The sequence below is a fragment of the Emydura macquarii genome, unplaced genomic scaffold (assembly GCF_026122565.2).
Source record: "Emydura macquarii macquarii isolate MOO-44397 ecotype Brisbane River unplaced genomic scaffold, CSIRO-AGI_Emac_v2 contig_1230, whole genome shotgun sequence".
Classification (NCBI taxonomy): Eukaryota; Metazoa; Chordata; order Testudines; family Chelidae; genus Emydura; species Emydura macquarii.
The window spans coordinates 19,917,728-19,944,217 of NW_027131367.1; the positions used below are offsets into that span (position 1 = coordinate 19,917,728).

Consider the following 26,490-nt stretch of genomic DNA (forward strand, 5'->3'; position numbering starts at 1 on the left):
CCGCTCTCAGTGCACTGCGCTGGATACATGTGACACTCACTCTGCTCCCTTCGAAGGTGGTACTAGGATTTGATAGCTGCTGTGAGAGCCACAAAAACCAACTGCACGCCAAGTAAGATTCATTCCTTTATTTTACAATCACAGCACTGCGCACATTTTACCTGATAAACAGCCCTATGTACGCAGACTTGGGCACCCCCCGCCCCCCAATTGTTGATCACTCCTCCACTTCATCATTCAGTGCTTCAGACTGTCAGACTAAAAAGCTGCAGCAGGCTGGTTAGACCAGAAGAAAATCCATCCCCAACTCATACCCCTTTTCATTACTAGTGAGAGCGACACCATTCTACATTAGGCCACTGGAAAGCTTGCCATGAAAGGATGCTGCATCCCTGGGCTCAGGCCCAAAGACACTCAGGCATTGTACAGGCTGGTCCTACAAGTGGAAGAGAATGTGCCTTCAGTGCTCTCCACCATGATCCAATAAACCACAGGGTAGGATTGCGATTAAGGCTCATTACTGTAGATAGAACATTACAAATGTCTGTGCAAGAGTGAAAGACACTGCAAAAAAGAGAGGGGAGAAAAGCCCTTTGAGGGTGCCAAAGTCTCTGTAATTTAAGTGAGAGCTGCTCTCACTTATCTCTTGCCAAAAGACCTTGAGTGCAGAGGTTAACTGACCTTAACTGATGCAGAGGTACCTTCACCAACAGAAATAGTTCTGTAAAAATCTTAAATTCTTTGCTCCCAACTGTGGTCCATAAAAGTCCCAAACGAGTTCCTCATTGTGCAGTATCGTCATCACTGCCAATTACACCAATGGGAAGGGTGTACAGATTTCTGATAAGCTACATTTCACAGAAATAAGCACAATACACCTTTCTTATTTGGAGAGGAAATATGTGACATGAGGACACTGTATGAGTTCAGTGCAGTTGAAAGCAAAGACATGCCTGTCCCACTGGAGCCTGCACTACAGCTTGACTTTGCACCATCCTTTGTAGCTCTTATATTTTAGCTGGGCTTATACTGTCTCATGTGCCCAGCAATAGAAGCAGCAATCTCAGAACTCTTCTTGTTCTGGCCAAAGTAGTCCACAAAGCCTCCATCTGGCCCGACGAGGTACATAATTATTGTATGATCCACCTGTAAGAGAGCAGAGAGCAAATTGGTAAAGCTGGTCCTGAGCGTCGCTCAAAAGGGCAACGAGGGTTAGTGCCCTGATTAACCTTTCAATCAGATTATCTGCGACTGGGGATTTACCAACAAGAACAGACTCTAGTTACAGACTGGAAATGGGCCAAGCAGGTTGTGGCAAAAAAGTGTGAGAAAATCCGAGAACAAGCTGTAAACAGACAGGGTGAAGAGGCACAGAAAGGAGAAGAGCCTTGCAGAAGCTGACGGCAGCTTCCCCCCGTTCCAGTCTTCAGGCAGGATATATGCAGTGAACAAGATGGGATGAGAAGATGAGGCCTGACCTGTTTTCCCCCAACTTTTCCCTATTTCCCACTAGCTCCTGCGCCCAGCTCTTCTGCTGCCTGGATTAAGAGAGGTTCTTCCAGCCCCTGCTGGCCTAACATCTCTGAGCTCAGTGTGTGCGAGACCCTCACTCCTTGCTGTCCTGCAATCCCAGCTCCTGCAGTGAGAAGGGCTCTCTGGATCCAGACCTTCACCTGATGTGAATCAAAGGGACATAGTGGTGCAGATGCTCCAGTAAACCAAATTCACTCTCACAGCAAAGAGTGAGGGCAAGAGCATTACTGAGAAAAGTGAGCTGTGGAGAGAAGGCCTGGTGTGTATGGGGAAAAGCGTGCGTACCCTGCTACGGGGCTCCCTCTGCTGGCTACACTGTGCTAGCGTTCAAAGAAGCTTCAACTGAACTCAAGCAGGGTGGAGGTGTTTGATCAAAGGAATATAAAAAAAATCAAACCATTTTAAAGAACATTATTGATTTAAATTAGACAGACTTCACAAAAGTATTTAAAATGTGATATTGCAAGTTCAGATTTAAATGTATAATTAACTCAGTTATAAAATGTTTTTAAATATCACTTATCTGAGCTTTACAAGATTTTTATGGGCAAAAGTAGTACTGAAAACTAAGGCCCTGATCCTGCAAACGCTTATGTGGGTACCTAACTTGACTTACATGAACAGTTCCACTTATTTCAGTGGAGCTACTCGTGTGCTTGAAGTTAGACACGCACATAAGTCTTAGCAGCATCAGAGACTAAGATTGTATTTTTATTTAAAACTTTTTGTAGTTGAATAAAATCTTTGTGACTTCAAAACAAAGCTGCTTCAGTGTTAACAATGAAAAGTTTATGAAGTATTGTAGCTGTTGTGGTCACAGGATATTAGAGAAATGAGGTGGGTGAGGCAGTATCTTCTATTGGACCAACTTCTGAGCTACACAAAGCTCTTTTTCAGGTCTGGGGAAGAAAGAAGAGTGTTTGAGCTAAACACAGGCTGGGACAGATTAGAGATTCCCAAAATGTGGGGCACACCCCCCTCGTGGGGCATGGAGGAACATTTAAGATGGCAGGGCAGGTCCTGGGCAAGGAGGGACTGTAGACCTGTTCCCAGCCGCAGCTGGAAGGTGGGGGGGCATGGACAGGAGTGAGGGGTAAAACATTTGGGGGGGGGGGGGAAGAGTTTGTTAAGCAGGAGGAGGCGGTCACTTGAAATGATGTAGGCAATTGGGGATTAAATTGTTATGCATAAAGGGTTTGAAGTGTGGGTGAAACCAGACAATCACTACAATCTAGAATGAACTCACACAGAAAAATGATAAGACAAAAACACTATCACCCGTGGACAAACTTTTCACAAAGCGATCGCTCCATATCTGATCTTTAAATATTTGTTCTCAAGGGAAACCTGCACAACACTTTAAAAAGATGAGTCTGGGAACTTAAATTTATGACTCTGCTAGGCACTAAAAACCATGGACTAAACAGAGCATTAACCCATTTTCTTCTCATCATTGATCTGCAAGCACACTATCAAGAGAGCCTCCTGGGTTTGCAATGGAAAGCAAACTGTTTGAAGTCTTTTGCAAAGCAAGCTGCTTCAAACTTCCTGTAACGTGCAGGGCATAAAGTAAAGTTTCCCACATTCCTAGGGCTAGAGCAGCCACATTTGAGGGGGGGAGACAGAGGTGGAAAACGGGAGACTCTGGGATATGGTTACTTTGACTCAGGTCTGCTCGCTGCAGTGTGGATACCAGAGTCATACGTTTGAGAATGGGTTAAGAAAGCCTTAATGTAAGATTAACATGCAATGTAGATGCTCAAGCCCAGGGTTCCCTAACACAGGTCAGCTGACTTGAATCTCACTAACTCTGGACTTACATTGCAGTGTAGATATACCCTCTGCTTCCTTCCACAGACCTGAAGGGTATGTCTGCACAGCAATGTGAGCCTGGGCTCAAGCCTAACCCCCTTGCAGCCACACACCAATTGTGTTAACCTAGGGCTCAAACCTAGGGTCCCAGGACTCTGCAGGGTCTGAGCCTGTGTTAAACTGGGATATAGGGTCCGAGCCATATTGCTTTCCTGTGAGAACACGGCTTTGGCTTGACTCTGGTCCTGGAAATCTTCCAGATGTATCCCAGAGTTCCTTGGGACAACTTCCTTAGTTCTCTCTATGCCAACAACCTGTGATGCTGTTTAGGCCTGGTTTTCGACCAAAGTCAGCTTTTTGCACCAAAACAGTGGTGATGTACATACTGCAATCCCCCTGCCTCCCACTGACCCAACAGCCCTGATTTTGTGACAAAATAAAACCACCTTGATGAGAGGCATAGAGCTTTTGTGCCAAACTTTTAGTGCCAAAGTGTCAGTATTATATCGTGGTAAATGGCCTCCAGGAAGTGTCCCACAATGCCATCCTGATCGCTCTGGCCATCAATTTGAATTCCTCTGCCCTGCAGCCACCCACTCCTCCCCCTTTAAAGTCCTGGGAGTTTTTGAAATTCCACTTCCTGCTTGGTCAGCGTTGAGAGCTCACATCACACCTTCCCAGCTGCCCATGGCGGCTCCACACACCAAACGTTCTCCTGCTTCCATCACACCGGAGCTTCTTGATCTGATCAGCATTTGGGGAGAGGAGGCTGTGCAGTCCCAGCTCTGCTCCAGCCGAAGGAACTTTGATACATAATGTGGCAAATGGCCGGCTTCACCCTAGTGGGTCTCATGCTTTTGCCTCTCGTAGTGGGCCATGGCGTCACCAGTTACCCTGTCTCCCCAGGGAGGGGGATAGGGACCCAGGCCCGCCCGCTCCTCTGGGTCCCAGCCCAGGGGCCCTATGAGTAGCAGCTATGTGCTGCTGGCACTGTACTCACAGCTGCAGTCTTTTTCCCTGGGCTAATTTCCCCCCTTGGTCCTTCTGGCTTCTTGGGCCCGGTACCTTCCTCAGCACTCCTTTCTGCTCCTCCACACACTCTGCACTCTTTCACACAGCACAGCACTCCTACTCCTCCAGCTCACACGCAGTCTGTCTGGAGCAGAGGGTTTTTATCAAGACCTGACTGGGCCTTAATTGACCTCAGCTGCTCCTAATGACTTCTAGCTAGTCTGCAGGGAACATAGGCCGGAGCATTCTGGGGCTTACATACCTCCCTTCCAGCACTCTCCTACTGCCCTCTGCCCTTGCTATATAACAGTATGGTCAAATTTCTTGTTTAATAGAGGAGAAGGGTTATGAATGGGACACGCTGCAGTGCTGTGCAAAAATCAAGGAGCTGCGACAGGGTACCAAAAGGATAGGGAATCAAACCCTTGCTATGGTGCAGAGCCAAAGACCTGCCACTTCTAGAAGAAGCTGGAAGTCATCCTCAGCAGTAACCCTACCTCCCTTGCCAAGAGACCTGTGGATACCTCCGCGGGCCCAGAGGCAGTGGACACCAGACTCCACCCCAACAAAGAAATCGTGGATGAGGAGGTCAAGTTGGAGGAGGATGTGAAGCAGGGGACTGGGTCGTTTGCTGACACGGGAGCTAGGACCTCTTCTCAACCCCGAAGAATTCAAGCCAGTCCCAGCCTTCCAGCTTTGGCATGTAGGATGCAGGAAAGGGGAGATCGGGTAGGTGATTTTTTTTGAGCTGATGTTGCTCGGTTTCATGAGGCACAGCTGTCTTTTGCTTTGTTGCATTACACAACTGGTTGAAAGGATAGTATGCACAAGAGTAGCTGTGTTTGTATGTGCTTCCCATTCCACTGTTCAGTTAGGCAGAGTGGTGGAAAAGTGTGTTACCGAGATTTCATGGGACTCCTCCAGAGAGATCTCTAGGAAACTTTCCTGGAGGTACTTGCCAATCCTCTGCCAAAGATTCCTCAGCAGAGCTGATTTGTTCCTTCCCCCATTGTAGGAAACTTTCCCCACACTAATTGGCAATCACTTGTGTAGGGACCAAAGCGGCACACAGACATGTAGCATAGGAACCTGGTTTGAAGCTGCTCTCATGGAGGAGATGCACTCTTTTCCCAAACTTGAGTGTCCTCTTCCCCCCAGGCACAACTCACCATGCCTTGGTTGATCATCAAGCTGTGCGCTTGTGAGAAAGAGGTGTATTTTACAGTAATGCATCAGTGTTGTTGTTGCACTCTGTTTCTGTTCATTGTTTATTGTGCTTCTACAGATGTGCCTTTGAGGGGAAACCACTTCACCCCTGCTGAGCACCTGCAGCTGATAAGAAAACAATGACGAAGAAGCAAAGAGGAGATGTTCCAAGAACTCCTCCAGTCCTCTGAGCCAAAAAAGAGACACTGTCTGAAAGCACACTATCAGAGAGCCTGCAGGATTTTCAATGGATACTGATCAGAAGCAGCTTTTTGCAAAGAGAGTGGCTTCCTGGTCACAAAAGCACCACCAGATTTTGATGCACAGTGTCGGGATGCCCTTGCACATGCAGCCCAAGGGAAGGCAGGGAGCCAGAGAGCAGAGTGGGGACTAAGCAGATGCCCTGCAAGGAGGGGGAGCGGCAGAGCTCCCAGCTCAGCATGGCCTGGGAGGGTGATCCCCAACACCCTAGCCACGCTCCCTCCATGCAGGACAGTTGCTTGGTCCCCTCTCTCCCGCCCCCCACACTCCGGGGCTGCATGTCCAAAGGTGCCCAAGCAGCATGCACTATCAGGGTGGCAAGTGGGAGCCAGCCTCAAAATCTCTCCACAGGCTCCTGTGGCAGCAGCTCTGGCTCCTCCTCACAGCTGCACGGAGCTAGCCAGGAGAAGGGAGCAAAGCTCACAGTCAGGAGTCGGCTGTACACATATGCACTGCAGTGTGGACACCAGAGCCTTATGTTTCAGAACAGGTCAGAAAATCCTTAACCTAAGGTTAAAATGCAGTGTAGATGCTCAAGCCCAAGGTTCCCTAACATGGGTCAGTTGACTCGAGTCCCACTAACCCTAGGCTTACACTGCTGTGTAGACATGCCCCTAATGACTTCATCCTGGCCAGGTCTCAGGGCTACTACTCCATCCCTCCTTGACCTCTTAGCTACTGACACCACATTCAGCTTCTTGGAATCCAGCTCTCCACTGGCTTTCATGGGACCATATTCTCATGGTTTCTCTCCTACTTCTCTGATTACTTCTTCAATATCTCATTCAGTGCATCCCCACCTCCTCCCAAGTCATTGTCCTTGGCCCACTCTTCTCCATCTGCCTCTACATGCTCTTATCTGCAAGCACAGCTTTCAGTATCATCTACTTTTCTACGGGAAAGCTCTCTGCCTCCTTTCAAGCCCACATCTCAGTAACTCTGACATGTTTGTGGATACCCAGCTGCCAATCTAAACTCAGCAGACAAAACCGAACTCTTGATCTGCCACCTCCCCTTTCCACCACTACCACTGTGGACACCGCCACCTCCCTCCACGATACTCAGGCCTATAACCTGGGTGTTGTCTTTGACTTTGCCTTCTCTCTATTCAAGCCATCTCTAAATCTTGCTGATTCTTCCCACACATCCCTTAGATCCACCCTTCTCCCTTTGCCCATATTGCTGAAACTCATCCAAGCCCTTATTTAGTACCTTGACTACCATAATCCCCTCTTCTCTGGTCTTGACTGCTGCAATCTTACATGCCTCAAGTCCATTCAGAAAACTGCTGTGAAACTCTTCTTCCTAGTTCAGCACTCTGACCATCTCACCACTTGAGTCCTCCATTGGCTCCCTGTCCTTCTAAAAACACAAGCCGTTTGTCTTCATCTTTAAGGTCTTTCACAGTGTTGCCCTGCCCCACCTAGCTGATTTAGCAACTTGTGGTGTCAATTCTCACCTTCACAATGCCAACGCTCCCAGGCTTTACCATGCACCAATCACCTCCTTCCTTAACACTTCCACTCTTTCTCCCATGCTGCCATTTACACATGCAGAAAGACTCCTATTGAATATGTACAGACAAGGATTTATCTTCCTTCAAATCACACGTCCACCTACGAAACCCTGCCAGTTGATCATAGCTAGGCAGTGATGAGCTGACTGTCCCTCTTCATACTCCCTTAATTCCCAATTCCTGCCATTCCCAGTCAACCTAGCTCCACCTCAATTAAAAGAAAGCCAAACACAATACGTGGAATTAACAAATTCATGTCAATTCACATCCATGAATTGTATGTTATTGCATGTTATTCCCCATGCCCACACTTTGTGCACCTCTTTTAGAACATGACGCAGGAAATGCCTCTTTGAGTATGTCTACACAACAAAGAAAAAACAGCAGCTGGCACATGCCAGCCAACTCTGGCTGCGGGGCTGTTTCATTGCTGTGTAGACTTATGGGCTCGGCTGGAGCCCAAGCTCTAAGACCCTCCCAACCCACAGGGTCCTAGAGCCCAGGCTCCAGCCTGAACCCAGAAGTCTATGAAACAATGAAACAGCCCTGCAGCCCAAGCCCCACAAGCCCAAATCAGCTGGCATGGACCAGCTATTATTACCTATTATCTGTGTTTGCACAGTACCCGCATAATGGTGTCTTGGTCCTAGTTTAGGTCTTTGGGGCTACCCCAACTAATTTAAACATTTAGTAGTGGCAATAAATATAAATAGGCATTTGTTATGCAGGATCTGAGATTGGATTATCAGAATTGTCTCTTCTGGCTTTAAAATCAATGAATGAATCTGTGAATAATAGAGCACTCGGCCATAGGCCCTGTGTTTACTCACTATGTAGTCATTGTCTTCATCCTTGGGGCCTGAGCTGTAATACACGCGATAGGCTCTGGCCACCTGCTCAACCTGCTCTTTGGTACCAGTCAGTCCAATCAGCTTGGAAGAAAACTCTAAACAGAAATGCAACACATTAGCCATGTTAAATTCCTCCCACCCAGAGCCAGCTTTGGTAGAGCCCAGTCATCTGTTTAGTCACAGAAGAAAGCACCGAGCACAGAACAGTTACACGGTGCAAGACAGATCAAGGAAGAGAAAGGCTAATGGTACCTTTAACATATCTGGCAACAGCTTCTCCGGTGTCTCTCTCTGGGTCAATAGTAATGAAGAGTGGGGTCACATTTGGCAGAGATGGAATCCTGTCTGTCACCAGAAAGATTCATAGTTAATATTGCTCTCACCAAGCCCCAACGCTACAGCTTAACTCCCACATGACAAGGTTAAGTCAAACTCATAGTACACATTGAGTCAAAGTATAGGAGACCCTTTTTGGCACAGACAGGGTGATGAATGGTGATCACTTTGGAATGATATTGGGCAGGTTAAATAACATCTAACAGACTTTTTTAAAGGCCAGGGAGCGAGTGCAATGAGATAAAATGGAGCTCTCCAAACCCTGTGTTTCTGCCCTGGGGCCCCTATTTACTAGGGCTGACAGGCCAGTTGAGGTGCAGGGAATGCAGGATGTAACGAAGATCAGGCAACTGGAGAAAAAATAACCACTTCGCCCTATTGAAAGGAGATGGTATTTTGCATTTCACCACCTATCTTGCCACCTCCTTCTTCCCAGGGAGATTGCCACATCACTGAGTCGTCATGGAAGGCTCCTCCTGCAGTGAAAGCTACTAGAGGGGAAATGGTATCTGCCACTCCTCACTCTCCTTAATATACTAGGTTTGGTTCTGAGGAGGATGACAAAACCCATCCTCAGCAGATCCTACAACCCACCCGGCCCAGAGGCCATCTTTCAGCCATCCCCATTGTCAGAAAACAGCTGGACTCACCTTTCTGCCCTCTTCTTTCCCTCACCCCTTGTGCTCTGCTAAATTAGTTTCTTCCCTGCTAGGAAAGCCTCCAGCCTGCCAGCAGAGTTACCATCCATGCTCTGCCTCCTTTGCTCAAGAAGGTGCTGCTGGAGAGCCCAAATGTCCCTCCTCAAGAAGCAGATGTGGACCTCCCTCAGCTGTCATTTACAATCACACCCTGTCAAGTGGCCCAACTTCATTGGTGCTGGGAGTGCCGGACAAGGAGCTGGGATTTTAAACAGTTATTTGGCTAGACTTTTTCCATAGCCAAGAAATATTAGCATGTAAGAGAAAAGTTCTGCAATGGAGGCTGTCTGAAAGGAAGTTTTGGAAATAGAGAGTATCAAGATAATCCATGTCCTGCAGAACCAAGATCTTTGCCATAGGACCTTTCACCTATTGACAGTAGCTCCTCTTAAAGGCATGTTGTTAGTAAAATTGTAACATGAACATTTGAGAGACTCATGAACGTTCCAAAGGGGCCATCTCACCTAAACCGCAGCAATGGGGGCTGCAGCACCCCACAGATGTGTGTAGTCAGTTCAGGGTCCCCCAGGTATTGTCCCTATAAGATTTTGGGGTAAGTTACACTGATTGCTGCTTCCCCAGCATTTCTGCATATGCACATAAGGTGCTTTTCAACTGAATGAGAGGGAAAAATGGGCAAGATTTCTCTTATGCAAACAAAGCCCTATTTTGAGAGCGGTCTGTTCTCCAGAACAGATCCAGCCTCCCTTTAATCAAGAAGCTGTCCTTGGTTAGTGGTCACTACAAGAAAACCCTCTTCTAGCAGGACCATGCCACATCCCAAAGGGTAGTAACAAGTACTAAAAACTATAGAAACCCAACACTGATTCAAAAGCATGCCTTATAGGAGGCTTTTAGAACAAAGTTCCCCCAAGATCAAAGTATGAGGCCCTGTTTGACCTAGTCTATTACTTTGCATCTAATGTGAAGCATTGCAGAGAAACAGCTTAAAAAAGGCTGACATTCCCACATACATTAAGAAGCAGGTCCCAGTGCCACTTTGTAAGGTGGAAGAAGCCCAAGAGTATTTCACTACACGAAGCCAGAGTGCAGCTTTTTTACAGAGGAGAATAACAACTCCCTAAAAAAAGTTCCATCTTCTGAGTAATATTGCTATCAATCAATACTAAACCTGGAGTTCTTAAGAGAAGGTCACTGTTGCTGTAGAAAAGTTAGGATTCTGACTGGATTCATTTACCAATTTCATCCACTGCTAGAATCATTTTCTCCAATTCCTCTGGACAGATATCGGGGCAATGCGTGAAGCCAAAGTAGATTAACACCCACTGGCCCAGGTAGTCCCTGTTGGTCCTGGGCTGTCCATAGTGATCCACAAGTGAGAAAGGGCCTCCCAGCAACGGCTTCCCAAGAGCCCGTTTCTGCTCCTTCTCCAGCACTGAAACCAGACATCAATGGGAAGTTGTTACTGGCTGTGCCAGACATGAGAAGACAAAGATTCCCAGAAACCATTCAAAGACAGTTTGAGTTATAAGGTTCTCAAAGACAGCCATGGACTTAGTGGGACAACAGCAATGTAACACCTCGAATTTCAAAGATCTCCCAAAGTCCACTGCAAAATGTAAGCCCAACATGGACAAGACAACTTTACAGAATACAGACAGTTTTACGTTGTGGTATTTTCCATATAAACTATATTCCACTGTGCTCCAAAAGGAGCTTATAATTATCAAGATGGCACTGAAGCTCATATACTGAAGTCAGGAAACATGAATCGGGATAGGACACATACAATTAAAAGTTAGCATCTTTTAGAGACCTAAGGGAGGGAAAGGAAAACTGCTGTGCTGCCCCAGTCTATCTGGGTCTCAGTATCAAAACAAGGGGAAAATAATTAGGCAAGCGTAAGGGGTTAAAAAAGCATACAAATTTTAAAATCAGAATTCGGAATCTATGCTCTTAAAAGTCTCACACACACTTACACACCCTGAGAAAACAGACACACACACACTTTCGTTCCTGGCTTTTATACTCTAATCTTGTGTAATGCTTACATACCATGATAACAGGTGCAACATAACAATTTAAAATAAACCAACAAAACTACAAGTTTTAGCAAAAACAAAATAAATTAAAACAAAACAAATGTAGGAAAGAAGTAAAATATTGGATAAATTGAGAACAGATAAATAAAATATGTATATATATACACACATGCACACACAGGCTAAAAATACAAACTGACAATCAAAGAGCAAATGGCTATGAGTTAAACAGCTACAGGAAAAGGATAATAAAAACTAAGTGGGCAAAATAGGCAAGAACAGAAGAAGACAATGTGCAAAAAAGTCTTGTTCTGCATCCTATTTCCATCTATATTTAGACCAGATGCTCTTTTGGGCAGGGAGCTGTCATTTTGTGTGTTTGTGAAGTGTCTAGCACATTGATGGGCAGTGTGCTAGGATCAGCATTATCAATATCAACCAGCTGTCACCTTCCAGGGCAGCAGTACCATAACTAGCATGGCCACAAGATCTTTCTGTCTGTGCAAGACTCGGGGGAGGGAATGACAGAGGTTTCAGGATGCTCATGTAACATACATACTTTCTTCTTTTTTTTTCTTGTAGTATTTCATTCCTGCCATTAAAGCGCCGCCAATCGCAAACGTGACTGCCAAGGACTTCCAGGTAACTGGCTACTAGGAGAGAGATTCCATCACAATTTAATTTCACCATCTTCAACCAAAATTTGTGAAAACATAGCAAGGGGTTAGGGGTATGTTCATGAAACAAACACCAGCTGTTACCCCAGGGCAGAACACCTGCAGATGGGCTCAACCCCAGTCCTGTTTGAAGAACCAACCCAGGAAAACCAAACCGGGTAGGTATGTAAATACAGCCACAGCACGGAGACTAGCAGCACAGCGGAGACAGGGAACTGTGTCCCCCCGAAGTCCGTTGCACCCCCAGGAAAGCACCCCCGGCTACACACAGCTCGGGGCGAGGGGGATTTCAGGCCTTGGCTAGCAGCCGCCCTGTGAGTTTAGCTGACGGGCGGGACTACGGCCGCCATGGGGAACGGGGCCTCCTTACCCCAGCCTTGGTCGAGAGGCCCGTCCTCTTGGCTTTCGGCGGCAACGTCGCCAAGCGGCGGGTCACGGCCCGGGAAGGGGCGAGATCCCAGCAGGGTGCGCGGCGAGCCAGGCTGGCAGCGAGCAGCTGAAAGGAGACAGGAGGCGCCCAAGGGATTCAGGTGCGAGGCGTGCTGAGGTGGGGGTCGAGGGGGGGGGGGGGCACGCTGGGGACGCGCGCGGGGCCCGGCCCGCCGGGAACGGGGGGACGCGCGGAGGCGGGGAGCGGTTGGGACATGGCGGGGCCCGGGACCGGGCCGTGGCCACCTGCCCTCGGGCGGGGCGGGGCGGGGCGGGCTCGGTGCTGGGAGCGGGGCCCCGGGGCCGGAAGATCCCCTCACCTGCCGCCTCCACGCGCCGCTGCCGCCGCTTCCCGGAAGCTGGAGTCTCTGTGCCCAGAGCAGCGAGCCGCGCGCCAGCCCCGCCATGATCGTCCCGTAACCGGCGCGTGACGTGCATCAGTGACGTCACTGATCCGCGCCGCCCTCCCCGGGCGCGCCGCCTGCGCGCGCACACACCCAGCACCCCGGCCGCGCGGGGCGGGCGTCCGGTTCTTTCCGAGCGGTGACCCCGACCAAGAGCGGACCGAGCCGGACTCGTCGTTCGCCGACTTGTTGTACGGTGTGTGTGCGAGGCTGTGGGGGGAAGGTGGAGAGGGGCGGGCCGGGCCGGGCCGGGCCGGGCCGGGGTTAGAAGCGACAGCAACGTCCGTTGAAGGGGGGGTGATGTCACCGTTCCCCGTTATGACAGGAATGATGATGTCACGCCGACATTGCGGAAGTGAGGTAGGAAGTGACATCACAGCATGGCGACAGGTGTTACTATGACAACCCCGGGCCCTCCCTTCCGGCCCAGACCAGATGAGCAGCCCAGCCGCTGCTCCGGCACTCCGCCTTCCCCGGCACCGAGCCGATGCGCAGCCTGGTGATACTGTGTGCCCTGGGGCCGGGAGAACGGGGCTCCCTCCCTGCCCCGCCCGGCCGCACCTCGCCGGGTGCCCAGCTTCAGTCAGCCGGGCCCCGGGTCACAGCACGCCAGAGCCCGCTGCTGGGCCCTGCGTGGTCAGAGCGGCTGGGTCGGGCCGCAGGGGATCAGGCCATGGGCTTAAACACCGCCAGCGGGTTAAACAGACATGCTGGATTCTTTTGCCATCTGCTTTCTGAGCTCGGGATTCCCAGCTGCAAGCCTCGCTCCACCACCGCAGGGTCCTTCCTCTTTGCACTCCCTTTACTCTAACCTGGGACCAGGCTCTTCGTAAACTGGGCTGACTTTTAAACTTAACCTTCGCTCTGAATGTCCCAGGTTGGTGGTGCTTGTTTGGGGATAACTATAACATCCTTACAGTGTTTTTACTTGTAAATTACTTGTGCGCTCACCCTTAACTGGAGTTTGACATAGATTTTAATCTGGGAATATCACGTATTGAAGGAATTTATGTGACTATTACTGTGCAAATATGCAGTGCCCAGCCCCCTTTGCCTTTCTTCAAGAATGGTAGGCTCCTCCTGCTTCTGTTTCTTTCTGAAGTGACCGCTCATACAAAGAGTTCTGCAGGTCTCTAGCTGTGTAAAAAGGCCTTATGAACTTGGAGAAAATTCTCTGTTCTTCTGGGTGTTGCAGCTGATTTTTTTAGCACCCAGTTTTTTGTTTCAACTGAGTCATCTCTCTTTTTTTCCTGCATTAGATTTTGGGAGTCTGGTTTGATAGTTATGGATGAAACGCCTACCTGGACACCTGGAGCCTTGACAGGAAACTCTGAGCCATGCTTTTCCTTTGGAGTCATAGCAGATATTCAGTATGCTGATCTAGAGGATGGTTATAACTTCTGGGGGTCCCGGAGGAGATACTACAGACACAGCCTTCACCTTCTCCGGAGCGCAGTTGATGAGTGGAATAAGGAAGGCAATCTGCTTGAGTTTGTGTTGCAGCTTGGAGATGTTATTGATGGTTTTAATGCTCAACATAAAACATCCGAAAATGCTCTGAGAAGAGTTATGAAGGAGTTTAAAAAGCTTAGAGCACCAGTCCACCACACATGGGGAAATCATGAATTGTACAACTTTACTAGAGACTATTTAACACAATCTGAACTTAACACCAAGTCTTTAGAAGACCAGATCTTCTTTGGCTCTGCTGCTAAGGGTCAAGACTCTCCTGGAGGCACTGCTGTGGAACATTATTATGCTTATCATTTTAGTCCAGTCACAAAATTTCGGTTCATTTTACTTGATGCTTATGATTTAAGTGTTCTTGGGAGGGATAAATCCACCCAAAAATATCAGGATTCTTTGAAGCTGCTGAAGGAGAAAAACCCAAATGAGAATCTGAATAGTCCCACAGGTAACCTTTCTCAGGCAGTGCATTAACATGCATTCCTAAAGTTCTGCTTCAGATAGCATTCCTTCTTCGTAGTAGAGAGACTTACAATTCATGTAAGATATGTTACTAGGTAGTAAATCAGTGTGAGCTTCCATTGACCTTGTTCCTACAAACCAGAGTAAGGTATATTTTCCATACTATACACACAGAATTCCCATTCTTGGGTGTCAGCTTCCTAGTGCAAGAAGAGTCAGAACTTTCTTAGCTCTTAGATTATTTTGTCCTCTGAGGTACTGGTTGCTAGGCACAAGCCCCTTCTTCATGTTCCATTTCAACTTTTTCAGCTAGGTTCTTACTGAACAGAGTCAGCAAAAGAGCTTCCCATGTAAGCTGCACACCAGATTTTTTTTCTCAGTGGTGATCTGGTGCTCCCTAAGATAGTCTTATTTTAGCCACTTCCACAATATCCTCTTGATCTGTCTTTTGTGGGGATCCTCCATCAGTTAACCTTGGGGGCTCATCAGTATTGAAGCACAAGACCATGGAGGGGATTTTGTGGCATGCCTTGACAAACCCACTGATGATGGTGTGAGGGCAAAACTATTCTGCTCAACATTAATGCCTTGCTTTGGTTTCACTGTGAGACTTTGTTGTCTAGGCCAATGCAGAGGCTGCAAACCTAATGTAATGTTTCCTGGAATAAGCCCATTTCTGTACTTTAGAGGTGCTGTCTTCCAAAGCAGAATGAAATAACATACATCTGTATGGTCCTGGGGTACTGTTTAATGTGCAGTCACCCACATTCCAACAATGCCTTCAGAGCACAGTTCACTGGTGAATTTGGCAGTCCAGGGGTTAGGCTTTGTGGATATAAGTGTTTGGTGCCCATTTATGCCTTTAAATTGGTTAGCCCTGCTTCTTCAACAGCAGCCAGTTTGTTCCAGGGAACTTACTGGTGGGGAGTAGCGTAGATGTAGGTCCTGTAAGCAGGACCTAAACCAGACAGAGCTCAGGAGCTATCTGCCAGCTAGACCTCAGCAGCTCTACTGTTTTGAAGCTTCCTGCAGGCCAGATTTTGGGGCAACTGTACCCTGGGTGAAGTTTCTTCTTTCATCACTCCGGGACAGTCAACTTTTTCCAACACCAGCTTCCTTAGCACTGTAGGCCCTAACATTCTGGGACCCTTGCACTTTTCCCTAGGTCTAGCTCACGGACATTGTCAGCTTCAGCACCTCCAAATAAGACAAATTTCCTTGAAGTGGGCTCACCAATGGGCCCTGGAACAGAGACATTTTTCTAAAGTGCCAACCTAAACAACCTCAGAGAACTGCAGACCTGGTATAGGTCTATTCCTGTTGACTAGGCCTTGGTCTACGATTAAAATTTAGATCAACTTATCTACATCCTTCAGGGAGTTGAAAAATTCACAACCATGAACACCCTTAGTTAAGCCGACCTAACCCATGGTGTGGACATGGCTACATTGATGGAAGAAGTCTTCCAATGACTAGTTACTACTGCTCAGAAAGGTAGATTAAGTATAGTGATGGAAAAACCCCTTCTGATGCTGTAGGAAACATCTACATTGCAACACTATAGCAGCATAGGTGCAGTGCCATAGGTGTACCACTGTAGCGCCTGTAATGTAGTCATGGCCAAGGGATTTAGAGATGTGTTCTATGGACAACAGTTCTCCTATAAAGTGCAGTAATACCTGCCTGTTCTTGTGGTCTTAAGACAACAGTGTTGCATCAATCCTCAGTTTGAGATTTGTAGGAGATGCTGGTACATTCACCCATGCTGAGGTATAACTCATCTCAGTCTGCCTCTGATGCTGTCTTCACAATTAGCTTCTCTGAAAGCACCAAGTCAGCTGCACAAGTTCTGCAACCTGAAGAACTGGGAATCTGAGGCACCATCTGTATCATTACTGCATTTATAAGATATGCTAGTTGTCCCAGTTCCTGAATGCAGTGCACACATGGCAACAGCATAGTGCATCTTACAACTTTCGGCTCATGGGAGTGGACAAGCAACTGTACTACTTTTCAGCTGCATTCCCTCAATGCTCTGAGACCCTAAGGGGGTTTTTAGTTCATAATGAAGCCAAATCCACACCTCAGCATTGTAAAGGCTTTGGAGCTCCATAGTAGAGGCAAAGGCAGAAGTCTTCCTTCTGTTGAATGCAGTTTAATGAGCAGTCTAACAGAATTCCATACAACACTGTATGGCTTGATCCAGCAAGGAATGCAGGAGCCCAGCACACACACACACACGCATATTTGGAAGCTCTCAGATGGGGGGCTTCTTTCTCCCTGGTCTAGGTCCATTAGCCATCCTTACGAAGGCACTCCTAACTTTGAGTATGTTGAGACATCATTACCTTTTTTCTGTAAGGAAACCTTCCTTGGGGCAGGAGTCCAACATGATGTGCCATTGTACTCACCCCCTGTGTTTAGGAGGCATTGTCTTTGAGTCACCAGTACAGTTCCAGAGCAAACTTTGATTGTGCAATGGATGTTCAGTGCCATCTGAACAAGCTATTTCATTCAAATAACTCCCCAAGAACTAGAATGTCTATGAGGATAGAGGCAGAACTTTTATCAGTGACTTATGTTACTTTATTCACCTGGAGAACTACTGACCTGGACCTTGATTTGGAGCTGACTCTAGTCCTTAGACTACATCTCATGTCTTTCTAGGCACAGAAATGTTCGAAGGTCACAGAGATACTTTTTCAACTGATACTGCCTGGCAATCCTACAGCAAAAATCTTGATCCACAATTTGCTCCATTGCAGCTACAGTACAAGCCTTGTGTGTTTCCAGTTTACGGACAGCTGCATGTTTGTTCTGACACACATTTATTGAGCTTTTATTGCCCCAGCCTGTAACCAATCTCCTGGGAGTGACCCCTTTGGTGTGCCAGGCCCCAAGGACCCACACAGTCCACAGGGGCATAACTGTGGCCTCTAAGACTAGACCTTCGGCACCAGCTAATCTGTCTCACTCCATGGCTCCCTGCAACAAATCCAAGCAAGCCAGAGTCCTGTGGGAGGCTTGTAGTGTCCCCTCCAGGATACAGTGCTCTCCATGAGTATTTACAGTGACATAGGCCGTCATTTCAAAACAAGGTCATCTTTATTACTCACCCAGCACATAGAATCTGAAAATCCTTAGGTTAACATAGAGAAATGAAGGTTAAAGTATAGTCCCTTCTGGTTAGTCCAGAGTCCCAGCCAACCTGTTGTGAACCCATGTTCAGGCTCTGTATCTCTCTCTCAGGCCACGTCTACACTATAAAATTATGTCAACTTAATTTACATTGGCATACAGCCACTGCAGTTGTTATCACTTGTATGTGTGCACATGTGGCTCCTTGTTTTAGTAGTGTGTTCTCACCAGGAGCACTTGTATCAATTATATTGTCAGTGGGGGGCATTGTGGGATGAGTCCTAAAAGCCAATAACAGTTAACGTAAACAATGCAGTGTCTACACTGGCACTTTTTTGACATAATCACATCGACTGTGACTACACTGCTCTGGGTGGTGGAGCTACTAAATTGGCATAGAGAAGCATTTACGTCAGTGGGAGCCAAATTTACATGAAGACACTTCCACAGCTAAGTTGCAAGGCAGCTTACATCCACCTGTGTAGTGCAGACCAGGCCTCAGTCTGACCTCCATAATCAGTCCCCAGGTGAAAGTCCAGACTTCTTCCAGAAACCAACCCCTTATTCCCCACTTCATGTCTCTCCAGTCCTTTTTCTTGAGCTGCGGTCTTTGCTCTGCTTCCCTGCTGAGAGGTGGAAAAATCCCTTTTCCTCTGTGTTATTGGTTGCTAGGTGCCAGTGTCCTGGGGACAGGGTTTTCCATTTTCTTCTTGGATTTCCATTGATACGGGGTTGGCTTCAGCCAGTCCTTTTTAATGGCCCGTTCAGGCACAGACAGCTAGGCAACACACCCACCTATGTCTCCTCACCTGCCCTGAGAGCAAATTTAGTCCTTTTTCTTCTACTGGGTAGCCATGCAAAATGTAGGGGAAACTGAGGCATACATCAGATTTATAAAAATATTTCAGAAACGTCTCACTGTGTCACAACTTAACTTTGGCCCTGAAAGAGCATATGGGATCACTCATAGAACTTCAGAGCCTATTGGTTAGATAGAAACATCGCAAAGAGAGGGCATACTCCCTTTCTCGATTGGGCCTTATTTTTCTTTGCTATACCCTCCCAATCTTCTTACTGCTACTTGAAGTACATTTATCAGTTTAACATGAGACATCCTTGAGCTGTTTACTGTCCAAGAGTGGGAATCCTGTGTGTAATGTATTTTTAAAGATGGGCAAATTACTTACCTATAGTTCTGCTAATTTGAATATATCGCACCCAATTCCCCTATCCCTCCCTTCAGTTTGCAAACCTGTTCTAAAAGGGTGTGTTGCTGTCACACCTTAAGGTTATTTTGATCTAGGAGATGGCTTTTATCTTTTGAAAAATTCACACTTGTGCTTTTGTTTAGTTTGCATTTTGGAGGAGCCCTTGCTTCTCTCCTGCAGAGGGTAGTAAACGGAGCTGAGGCAGTGGCAGTTGGAATTCAGCACAAGCAAAGGGACTCATGTTCAGCTGCGAGCTCAAAAAGGAACTTATGAAATTCTGGCCTTTGTCAGGCTAGGCTGCTGTAATGCAAGAGTGGGAATCCTGTGTGTGGCATGGTCAACCAAAAATTACTAGTAGATCACTTTCCCTCATTCAGTCGGGAAGACTGATTTTTTTTTTTTTTTTTTTTTGGACAATTAAGATACATAAGAGCTTGTCAGCAGGAAAGGAAGCCATTTATGCTAAGCACAGATGTACATAGAAAAAAAACAGGTAGGGAAGCAGCTATTTTGGGGGGGTGCTTGACATTCTTTCTTCATTACAGGACTTGCTGAACCCCAATTTGTAGAGTTCAACGGAGGATTTAGCCAAGCACAGCTGGATTGGTTCAATGAGGTTCTTACATTCTCTGACACAAATCAAGAGAAAGTTGTGGTTGTGGGTAGGTCTGCTCTTTGTATGTATGAATGCATGTGAATTGAGACATCTGTGAAGGAATAAACCAGTGATAGACTGATGGGATGCTGCACATACTCCAGTGGGGTACTCCAGTTTTTCCTACTCACAAGTTTTCCTACCAATATCTTATATTCTAGAATTATTCAGTTTCCCCCTCACACATACATTTTTTCCACAACAGGAGGAAATGGTGCAGGACGGGCAAGAAAGTAGATTCAAGGGGGTCCTAGATAGGGAGAAGGAGGCTGTTGTTGGAAGTTGCTGTGTTAGGGTGAGCAATGGTGCTAGCATTTTGGGGGAAGGAACTATTAGGGACTTGGGCCAGGGAAAGATCTTGCATGGGAGAGTGTCTAGCTCCTGGAACCCCTTGATCCAAGTGCTCTGCGTGGTGAAAGGCACTGTGCACCAAAAACACTTGAGCTGCAATGGGCTATGGAACAGCAGTTGCCGCAGTGAGAGCTCTGTCCCTTCCTCTACCTGGGCTTTAGCTGACACCTCCAAGCCAGCTGCACAGCCAGAGTAAGGGCATGCTAACCCACCTGGCTGCACAGCAAAAACAGGTACACTTACTGAGAAAGTTTAATAACTGGAGCAGGGACATGCCCCATCTTGAAACTAGTAACCATCTTACAGTTTGGAATGGCCTGACTGCAGCTGGGAAGTGATGAAACCATTTTACATCACATGGGCTTTGGGACTAGAAGTGTAAATCAGAATGTTTTTCCAGCACTGACTGCTGTAGGCCCCTCTAGGGGCTGGCATGTTGCTCAGCAGGCTATGTCTACACTATATCATTTACAGTGGTGAAGATGCTCTACAGGTTCAGTAACTCCTGACTCTGTAAGAGGTGGTAGCTATGTCGACTGAGAAGTTCTCTCGCTGACACAGATTCAACACCTCAATACCTTAGAAATACCAGAGAGAGAGAGAAAGAGCTCTTATTAGTCCATATGACTGGACAACTTGTGGGCAAAACTCCAAAGAAAGAAAAGTTCTAGGGTAGTGGTTCCTAACCTGTGGCCCGTGGGGTCTTTCAGAGTGGCCCACAGCTCCCCTCCCACTGGCTACAGAAGGGAGCTGCTGCCTAAGTATCCAGGTGGAGTGTGTTGCTGGTGCAGGTTCCTTGCTGCAGCCAAGGAGATGAGAGATCAGCGTTTTCCTCCCCTTGGCTGTAGCAGGAAGCAGGGCAAAGCACTCCACATGGGTCCCTGCTGGGGCCAGAGGCACTGATCTCCTGGCCCCCTGGCTGCAGAAGGGAGCCACTGCCTAGGGAACCAAGCGGAGCACACAGTTTCCCTGCTGCAGCCAAGGGGATGGGAGATTCTCCTCGCTGAACTCCTTCCCTCTGGCTGCAGTGGAAGGGAGCTGCTGGTGGAGACTGGGGGCCCTTCAAGGTTGTAAAAATTATATTTGTAGCCCTCAAGCCAAAAAGGTTGGGAACCACTGTTCTAGGGGTTTCACTGCAAACTCCAAACCCCGGGGAGTCCAGCATCCACAATCAATTTCCCGATGGGGAGACAATGTAAAACACTCTTAACTGTGGTTGTCACCAGTGATGTCTTACCACTATCCTGCTTCACTTTTTTTCCAACTGCAGGTCACATTCCCATTCATCCAGATTCTGCTGCAGACAGCGTTTGCCTTGCTTGGAATTACGAAGATGCCCTTTCCGTCATCCATTCGCATCAGTGTGTGGTGTGCTTCCTCGCAGGGCACCTCCACGATGGTGGTTATTGTTTAGACTCTCATGGAGTCCACCATCTTACTTTGGAAGGGATTGTTGAAACTCCACCACAGAGCCATGCCTTTGGAACGATACATGTCTATGATGATAAACTGGTTTTAAAGGGAAGAGGTAGAATTCCAGACAAAGTAATGTATTACACAAAATATTAGGATAAGTGTAAATACAACTGTGTGTGATCCATACAGTGCTCCAGAAAGTAGTTTAACAGCTGCCCATTGCAGCCACGGTGTTTCTATTTTTAGAAAATCTGCAGAGTGATGCTTACAGCTCAGGTCTGATACATAAAGCCTCAGTGCTGCCCACCTTTTCCTCTCAGAGCTGGTGTCTTAGAAGCTTTACTTCTGCAAGAAGCAAGAAACAAGGTCCAGGTTCCTGCTGTAGGGCAGCGGAGGGACAGCAAACTACTGAACTCATTTTGAAATAAATGCACTTGATTTGGGCAACTTCTGCTGTGAACAGTTTGTTATTTATTATGGCACAAAAGGCACAAACAATATTAAAAGACGTGATAACATTAGCAAGGTGTTATTAGTGTATCTTTATTAGTCACACAGTGTTATGAAATGCAAATCTTGTCTACCATCAGGTGTAATTTAGCCTCTTTTCAAACACAAAGGTTAGTAATATGCTTCAGCCTGCCAAGAGGCTGCTTCCTGAAGTCACCCGCAGTTGTAGATACTCAGCACCTCTGAAAACCAGATTCCTTTGAATATATATATATTTTTTTGTCTAGGGAGGGGATTCATGGTTTTGTAGGTGAAATTTTCAGGAAGATTATCCAGTTGTGGGGTAAGAGGAAAGGTCCTCTCATGGATCAGTAACTGGTTAAAAGATAGGAATCAATAGGTAAGAATAAAAGGTCAGTTTTCATAATGGGGAGAGGTAAATAGTGAGGTCCACCAAGGATATGTACTGGGACCTGTTCTGTTCAACATATTCATAAATGATCTGGTAAAGGGAGGTAAAAACAGGTGGAAAAGTTTGCAGATGATATTAAATTACTCAAAACAGTTAAATCCAAAGCAGACTGTGAAGAGTTACAAAGGGATTTCAGAACCAGGTTACTGGCCAACAAAACGGCAGATGAAATTCAGTGTTGATAAATGCAAAGCAATGCACATTGGAAAACATAATTCCAACTATACATAGAAAATGAAGGACTAAAGTAGCTATTTCCATTTAAGAAGACATTTTTGGAATCACAGGATAGTTCCCTGAAAACATCAGCTCAAAGTGCAGCAGCTGTCAAGAAAGCTAACAGAATGTGAGGAACCGTTAGGAAAGAGAGAGAAAAGACAGAAAATATCAGGATGCCATTCTAAATCAATGGTACACCTACACTTAGAATCCTGCATGCAGTTCTGGTCACCCCATCTCTAAAAGATGTATTAGAATTAGAAAAGGTACAGAGAAGGGCAACAAAAGTGATCAGGGATATGGAACAGTTTCCATACAAGGATAAATTAAAAAGATTGGGACTGTTCAGTTTAGGAAAGAAATGACAAAGGGAGAATATGACAGACGTCTATAAGATCATGAATGGTGTGGAGAAAGTGAATAGGAGACTTATTTACCCCTTCACATAACACAAGAACCAGGGGTCACCCACTTAAATGAATAGGCAGCAAGTTTAAAAGAAACATAAGGAAGTACTGCTTCTCACAACCTGTGGAACTCTTTGTCAGGGGATGTTGGAAGGCCAAAAGTATAACTGAGTTCAAAAAAGAATTAGATAAGTTCATGGAGGATAGGTCCATCAATAGCTAATAGCTAAGATGGTCAGGGATGCAACCCCATGCTCTGATTATCCCTAAACTCTGACTGCCAGAAGCTGGAACTGGAAACAGAGGATGGATCACTTGATTGCCCTGTTCTGTTCATTCCCTCTAAAACATCTGACACTGGCCACTGTCAGAAGACAGTATACTGGGTTAGATGGACCCCTGTTCTGACCCAGTATGGCCGTTCTTATGGATTTAAGTAACTAATGTTACGTACCTTGTTTTGAACATTTTAATCTTTGTGGATACAGGTACTGGAGATGTTCCCTCAATATCAGGTGTATTGTAAGGGAGCCTGCTGTACTTGTGTCACTATGAGGTAGAGAAAATCCTGGCAGGTGTCAGAGAAAGTAGAGGGATTACAAACATCTCCCTTGGTGCAGGATGCATGTTACTGCAGATGTAAAGTCCCATTAGACTTTCCTCACCACTACTGGGGAAAAAGATAAGTGAACAAAATGGGTCAGATTCTCATCTGACTTATCTTGGTCTAAAACTGGAATAAATCTGTATTTTGCTGCATTTACTCCAGATTTACACTGGTGTATGCAAGATCAGAAGTTGGTCAATAAACGTGTTTACAAGTCTAACAAAATGCTGAGCTAAGCCAGTGGTTCTTACACTGATTATGTCTATATTGCAAATAAAACCCCTTTAGTTGACTCAGGCTCGCAGGGCTGATGTTTAATTTAATTGTAAAGACATTCGGGCTCGGGCTGGAAGCTTGGACCCTGGGATCCTCGCCCTCCCGGAGTCCAGGAGCCCAGGCTCCAGTCTGAGCCCGAATGTCTACATCACAATTAAACAGACTCCAAGCTTGAGCACAAGCCAGCTGTGAGTGTCTAATCGCAGCATAAGATATACCCACTGAGTTCTGCAGAAGCCCCTTCTTTCTCCATGAAGCTGTGACAATTTGGGGATTATGTCTATGTAAAGTTTATGAATTCCCATTTCAGATGATAAATGCTCTGTATAGCTCTTTATCAACCTATAAATGCCATTCTGACTGGGCCTTCTCTGCTGACCTTTTAACCCCCTCTTGGACAGAAATTCCAAGGAGCAGTGACACAGACTAACAATGGAGGGTCATTAAACCTTGATGATCCTCTATTCACATGGAAGCAACCTTGGACAAAGAATTGGCTCCCTCCCCTGAACCAGTCTACCCAAATGGGCCATAACTAAACAAATAACCTGGTGGTGGACTTACATCACCTGACAAGGCTGATCAGGCGGTCATCTGACAAAAGGGACTGGAAGTAATAAAAGAGAGGGTCTCTCTTTAAGCATTATGAAAGCTAGTTGCAAGAAAGAGATTCCATGATTCAGAGGAGAAGTTACGTGCAGGAGTGGAGGAATCCTGTACTCCATCGAGGACTCTGACCAAATCCCAAAAAACACACACCAGTGATGAGGGCACTGAGACAGGAAAAGGCTGTGACGAAATGGGAATTTTCTGTGGTATTTTTGTGGGTCCTATGTATTCAGGACAGGGTTGAGTTTCCCCTATATTTTGAATGGCTACCCCATAAAGGAAAAAGGTATAAGTGTGCTTTCAGGGTAGGCTAGGAGACACGGGTGTGTGTCTTCCAGTTGTCTGAGCTTGAATTAGTCACTAACAAGAACTGGCCAAGGCTAACTCCATGTCAGTGGAAAACCTAAGACGACCAAGGAAAACCCAGTCCACAGGACAACTAGTAACCAATGACCCAGAGGGAGATGGATTCCCCCCCCCCCCCCCAAGCTGGAAAACTGAGCAAAGACACCTCCCCCCCCCCCCCAATCAAGAACAAAGGACTGGAAGGTGTGAGATGGGGGGATAAAGTATTGGCTTCTGGAGGAAGGGGTTGACAGCTGGGAACTAAGGAGGTGAGAGCGCGAGCGCACCAGAGCATGAACATGCGGTTCACGACAAGTTCTGTGGGGTAACCAGAATGGACTACGCTTTAATCTTCATTTTTCTGTGCTAACCTAAGGACTTTCAGATTCCGTAGCCAGGTGCCTAATAAATGGCTACCTTGCTGGAAAAGGTGGCTGGTGTAATGCGAGCATTGCACCCTGAAGGGGCCAGGACAAGCCTCCCGCTGGAGTCTGGCTGCACCGATTGGCTGCAGGGAGCCACAAAGAGAGACAGGGATTGCTGATGCCAACAGCCCACAGGCCTGGGGACTGCATGCATTTTTGGGGCCCGGCCCACTAAAGGAGTCACTGACAGGAGACCACTTAGAGGAGGGAACAAACAAACAGCAGCCTGGTGAGTGTCCAGCAGGGCAAGTTGTAGCAGAACTGGGACAGAGTCGGGACATGATGTCAGTCTTCAGGCAGTGACTCTTCCTATTAGGTGTAGCCAAGCCAGGACGCTCTTAGGGCTTCTAGAGCCTTTATGACCAACTGAAAAGTATCTAGCCCCCGCTGAACAGCTGATTGGTGTCTTCCTTGTTGAGTGACTGCTTACTGAAAGTTCAGCTATACACAACTCAAAATTAAAGGAGGGGTGCAAATGTACAGGACATAGGGTTACCCCCCCCCCATACGGCAAACCCGCTGCAGCCCCAATCCCAACCCCAAAGCAACTCCATCACCCCCCCTTCAACAGCCATTTACAGTATCTAGAGAGAACACATGTAGGTAAGATTGATAACATTGCACATCTCCTCATCCCCATGTGACTCAAACCCCTCTCTCTCAATGCTTGAGTGTTGGTGGGCAGACAGCTGCTGTATTTTCATCAGTTTTAATCTGTTAATGCTTAACCTGCAGAAGTGGGAACACTGCAGCATCTTTAGTTGAATAGAGAAACTTAACAGCCCCGTGTATTGTGATAATCATGCAAATCTTTAGACCCATGTAAAAAAAACCCCAGGAGATTATTTTTCTGGCACCTGGCAAATCCATAAAAACCCGACCAGGCCGGTCAAATACTGGCCAGGTAGTAACCCTAACAGGCCATATCCAAACTGCAGAGTGACCTGCAAAATGAGAAAAGACTGCGCCTCAAAAGTAGTATTTTGGATTAATGATCATTGTTTGCCGTATTGGTTGAGGGCAGCTTCTGGCCTCAGTCCCACTGAAAACAATATGAGCTGGAAATCATTTTGAAAGACTGTAGGACTTCATGGAATTTGTTGTAGAACGTTTATCAGCTCTGCTGAAGTAATAACTTTCAATTATGAAGAACAGCAAGAAGTGACAAATAGCCTTAAAATATTTCAACATGTGTAGTCAACCTCAATAAAATCTTGTGCACAAAGAGTCTGAGTTATTCTAGTAA

General features: G+C 46.7%; 2 protein-coding genes across 5 annotated transcripts; one reads left to right on the plus strand and one right to left on the minus strand.

Moving 5' to 3' along the window:
* Window positions 1-101: 101 nt before the first annotated feature.
* Window positions 102-12,860, minus strand: SCO1 (synthesis of cytochrome C oxidase 1). Its single transcript, XM_067547735.1, has 7 exons — window positions 12,654-12,860; window positions 12,275-12,400; window positions 11,787-11,877; window positions 10,423-10,620; window positions 8,443-8,535; window positions 8,170-8,285; window positions 102-1,146 (listed from the first exon to the last, which is right to left on the minus strand). Exons 1-7 carry the CDS (start codon window positions 12,738-12,740, stop codon window positions 1,015-1,017), a joined length of 843 nt encoding a protein of 280 aa, XP_067403836.1. The 5' UTR covers window positions 12,741-12,860; the 3' UTR covers window positions 102-1,014.
* ADPRM (ADP-ribose/CDP-alcohol diphosphatase, manganese dependent) lies at window positions 12,844-22,068 on the plus strand. Of its 4 annotated transcripts, none has more exons than XM_067547731.1 (4): window positions 12,844-12,933; window positions 13,997-14,652; window positions 19,558-19,674; window positions 21,289-22,068. In XM_067547731.1, the coding sequence occupies exons 2-4, from the start codon at window positions 14,022-14,024 to the stop codon at window positions 21,585-21,587; spliced, it is 1,047 nt and encodes a 348-aa protein (XP_067403832.1). In that variant the 5' UTR covers window positions 12,844-12,933; window positions 13,997-14,021; the 3' UTR covers window positions 21,588-22,068. The 4 variants fall into 4 exon arrangements, with proteins under 4 accessions (XP_067403832.1, XP_067403835.1, XP_067403834.1 ...); XM_067547734.1 differs by having other exon boundaries at window positions 12,878-12,928; XM_067547733.1 differs by lacking the exon at window positions 12,844-12,933 and adding an exon at window positions 13,081-13,097.
* The last annotated feature ends 4,422 nt before the right edge of the window (window positions 22,069-26,490 follow it).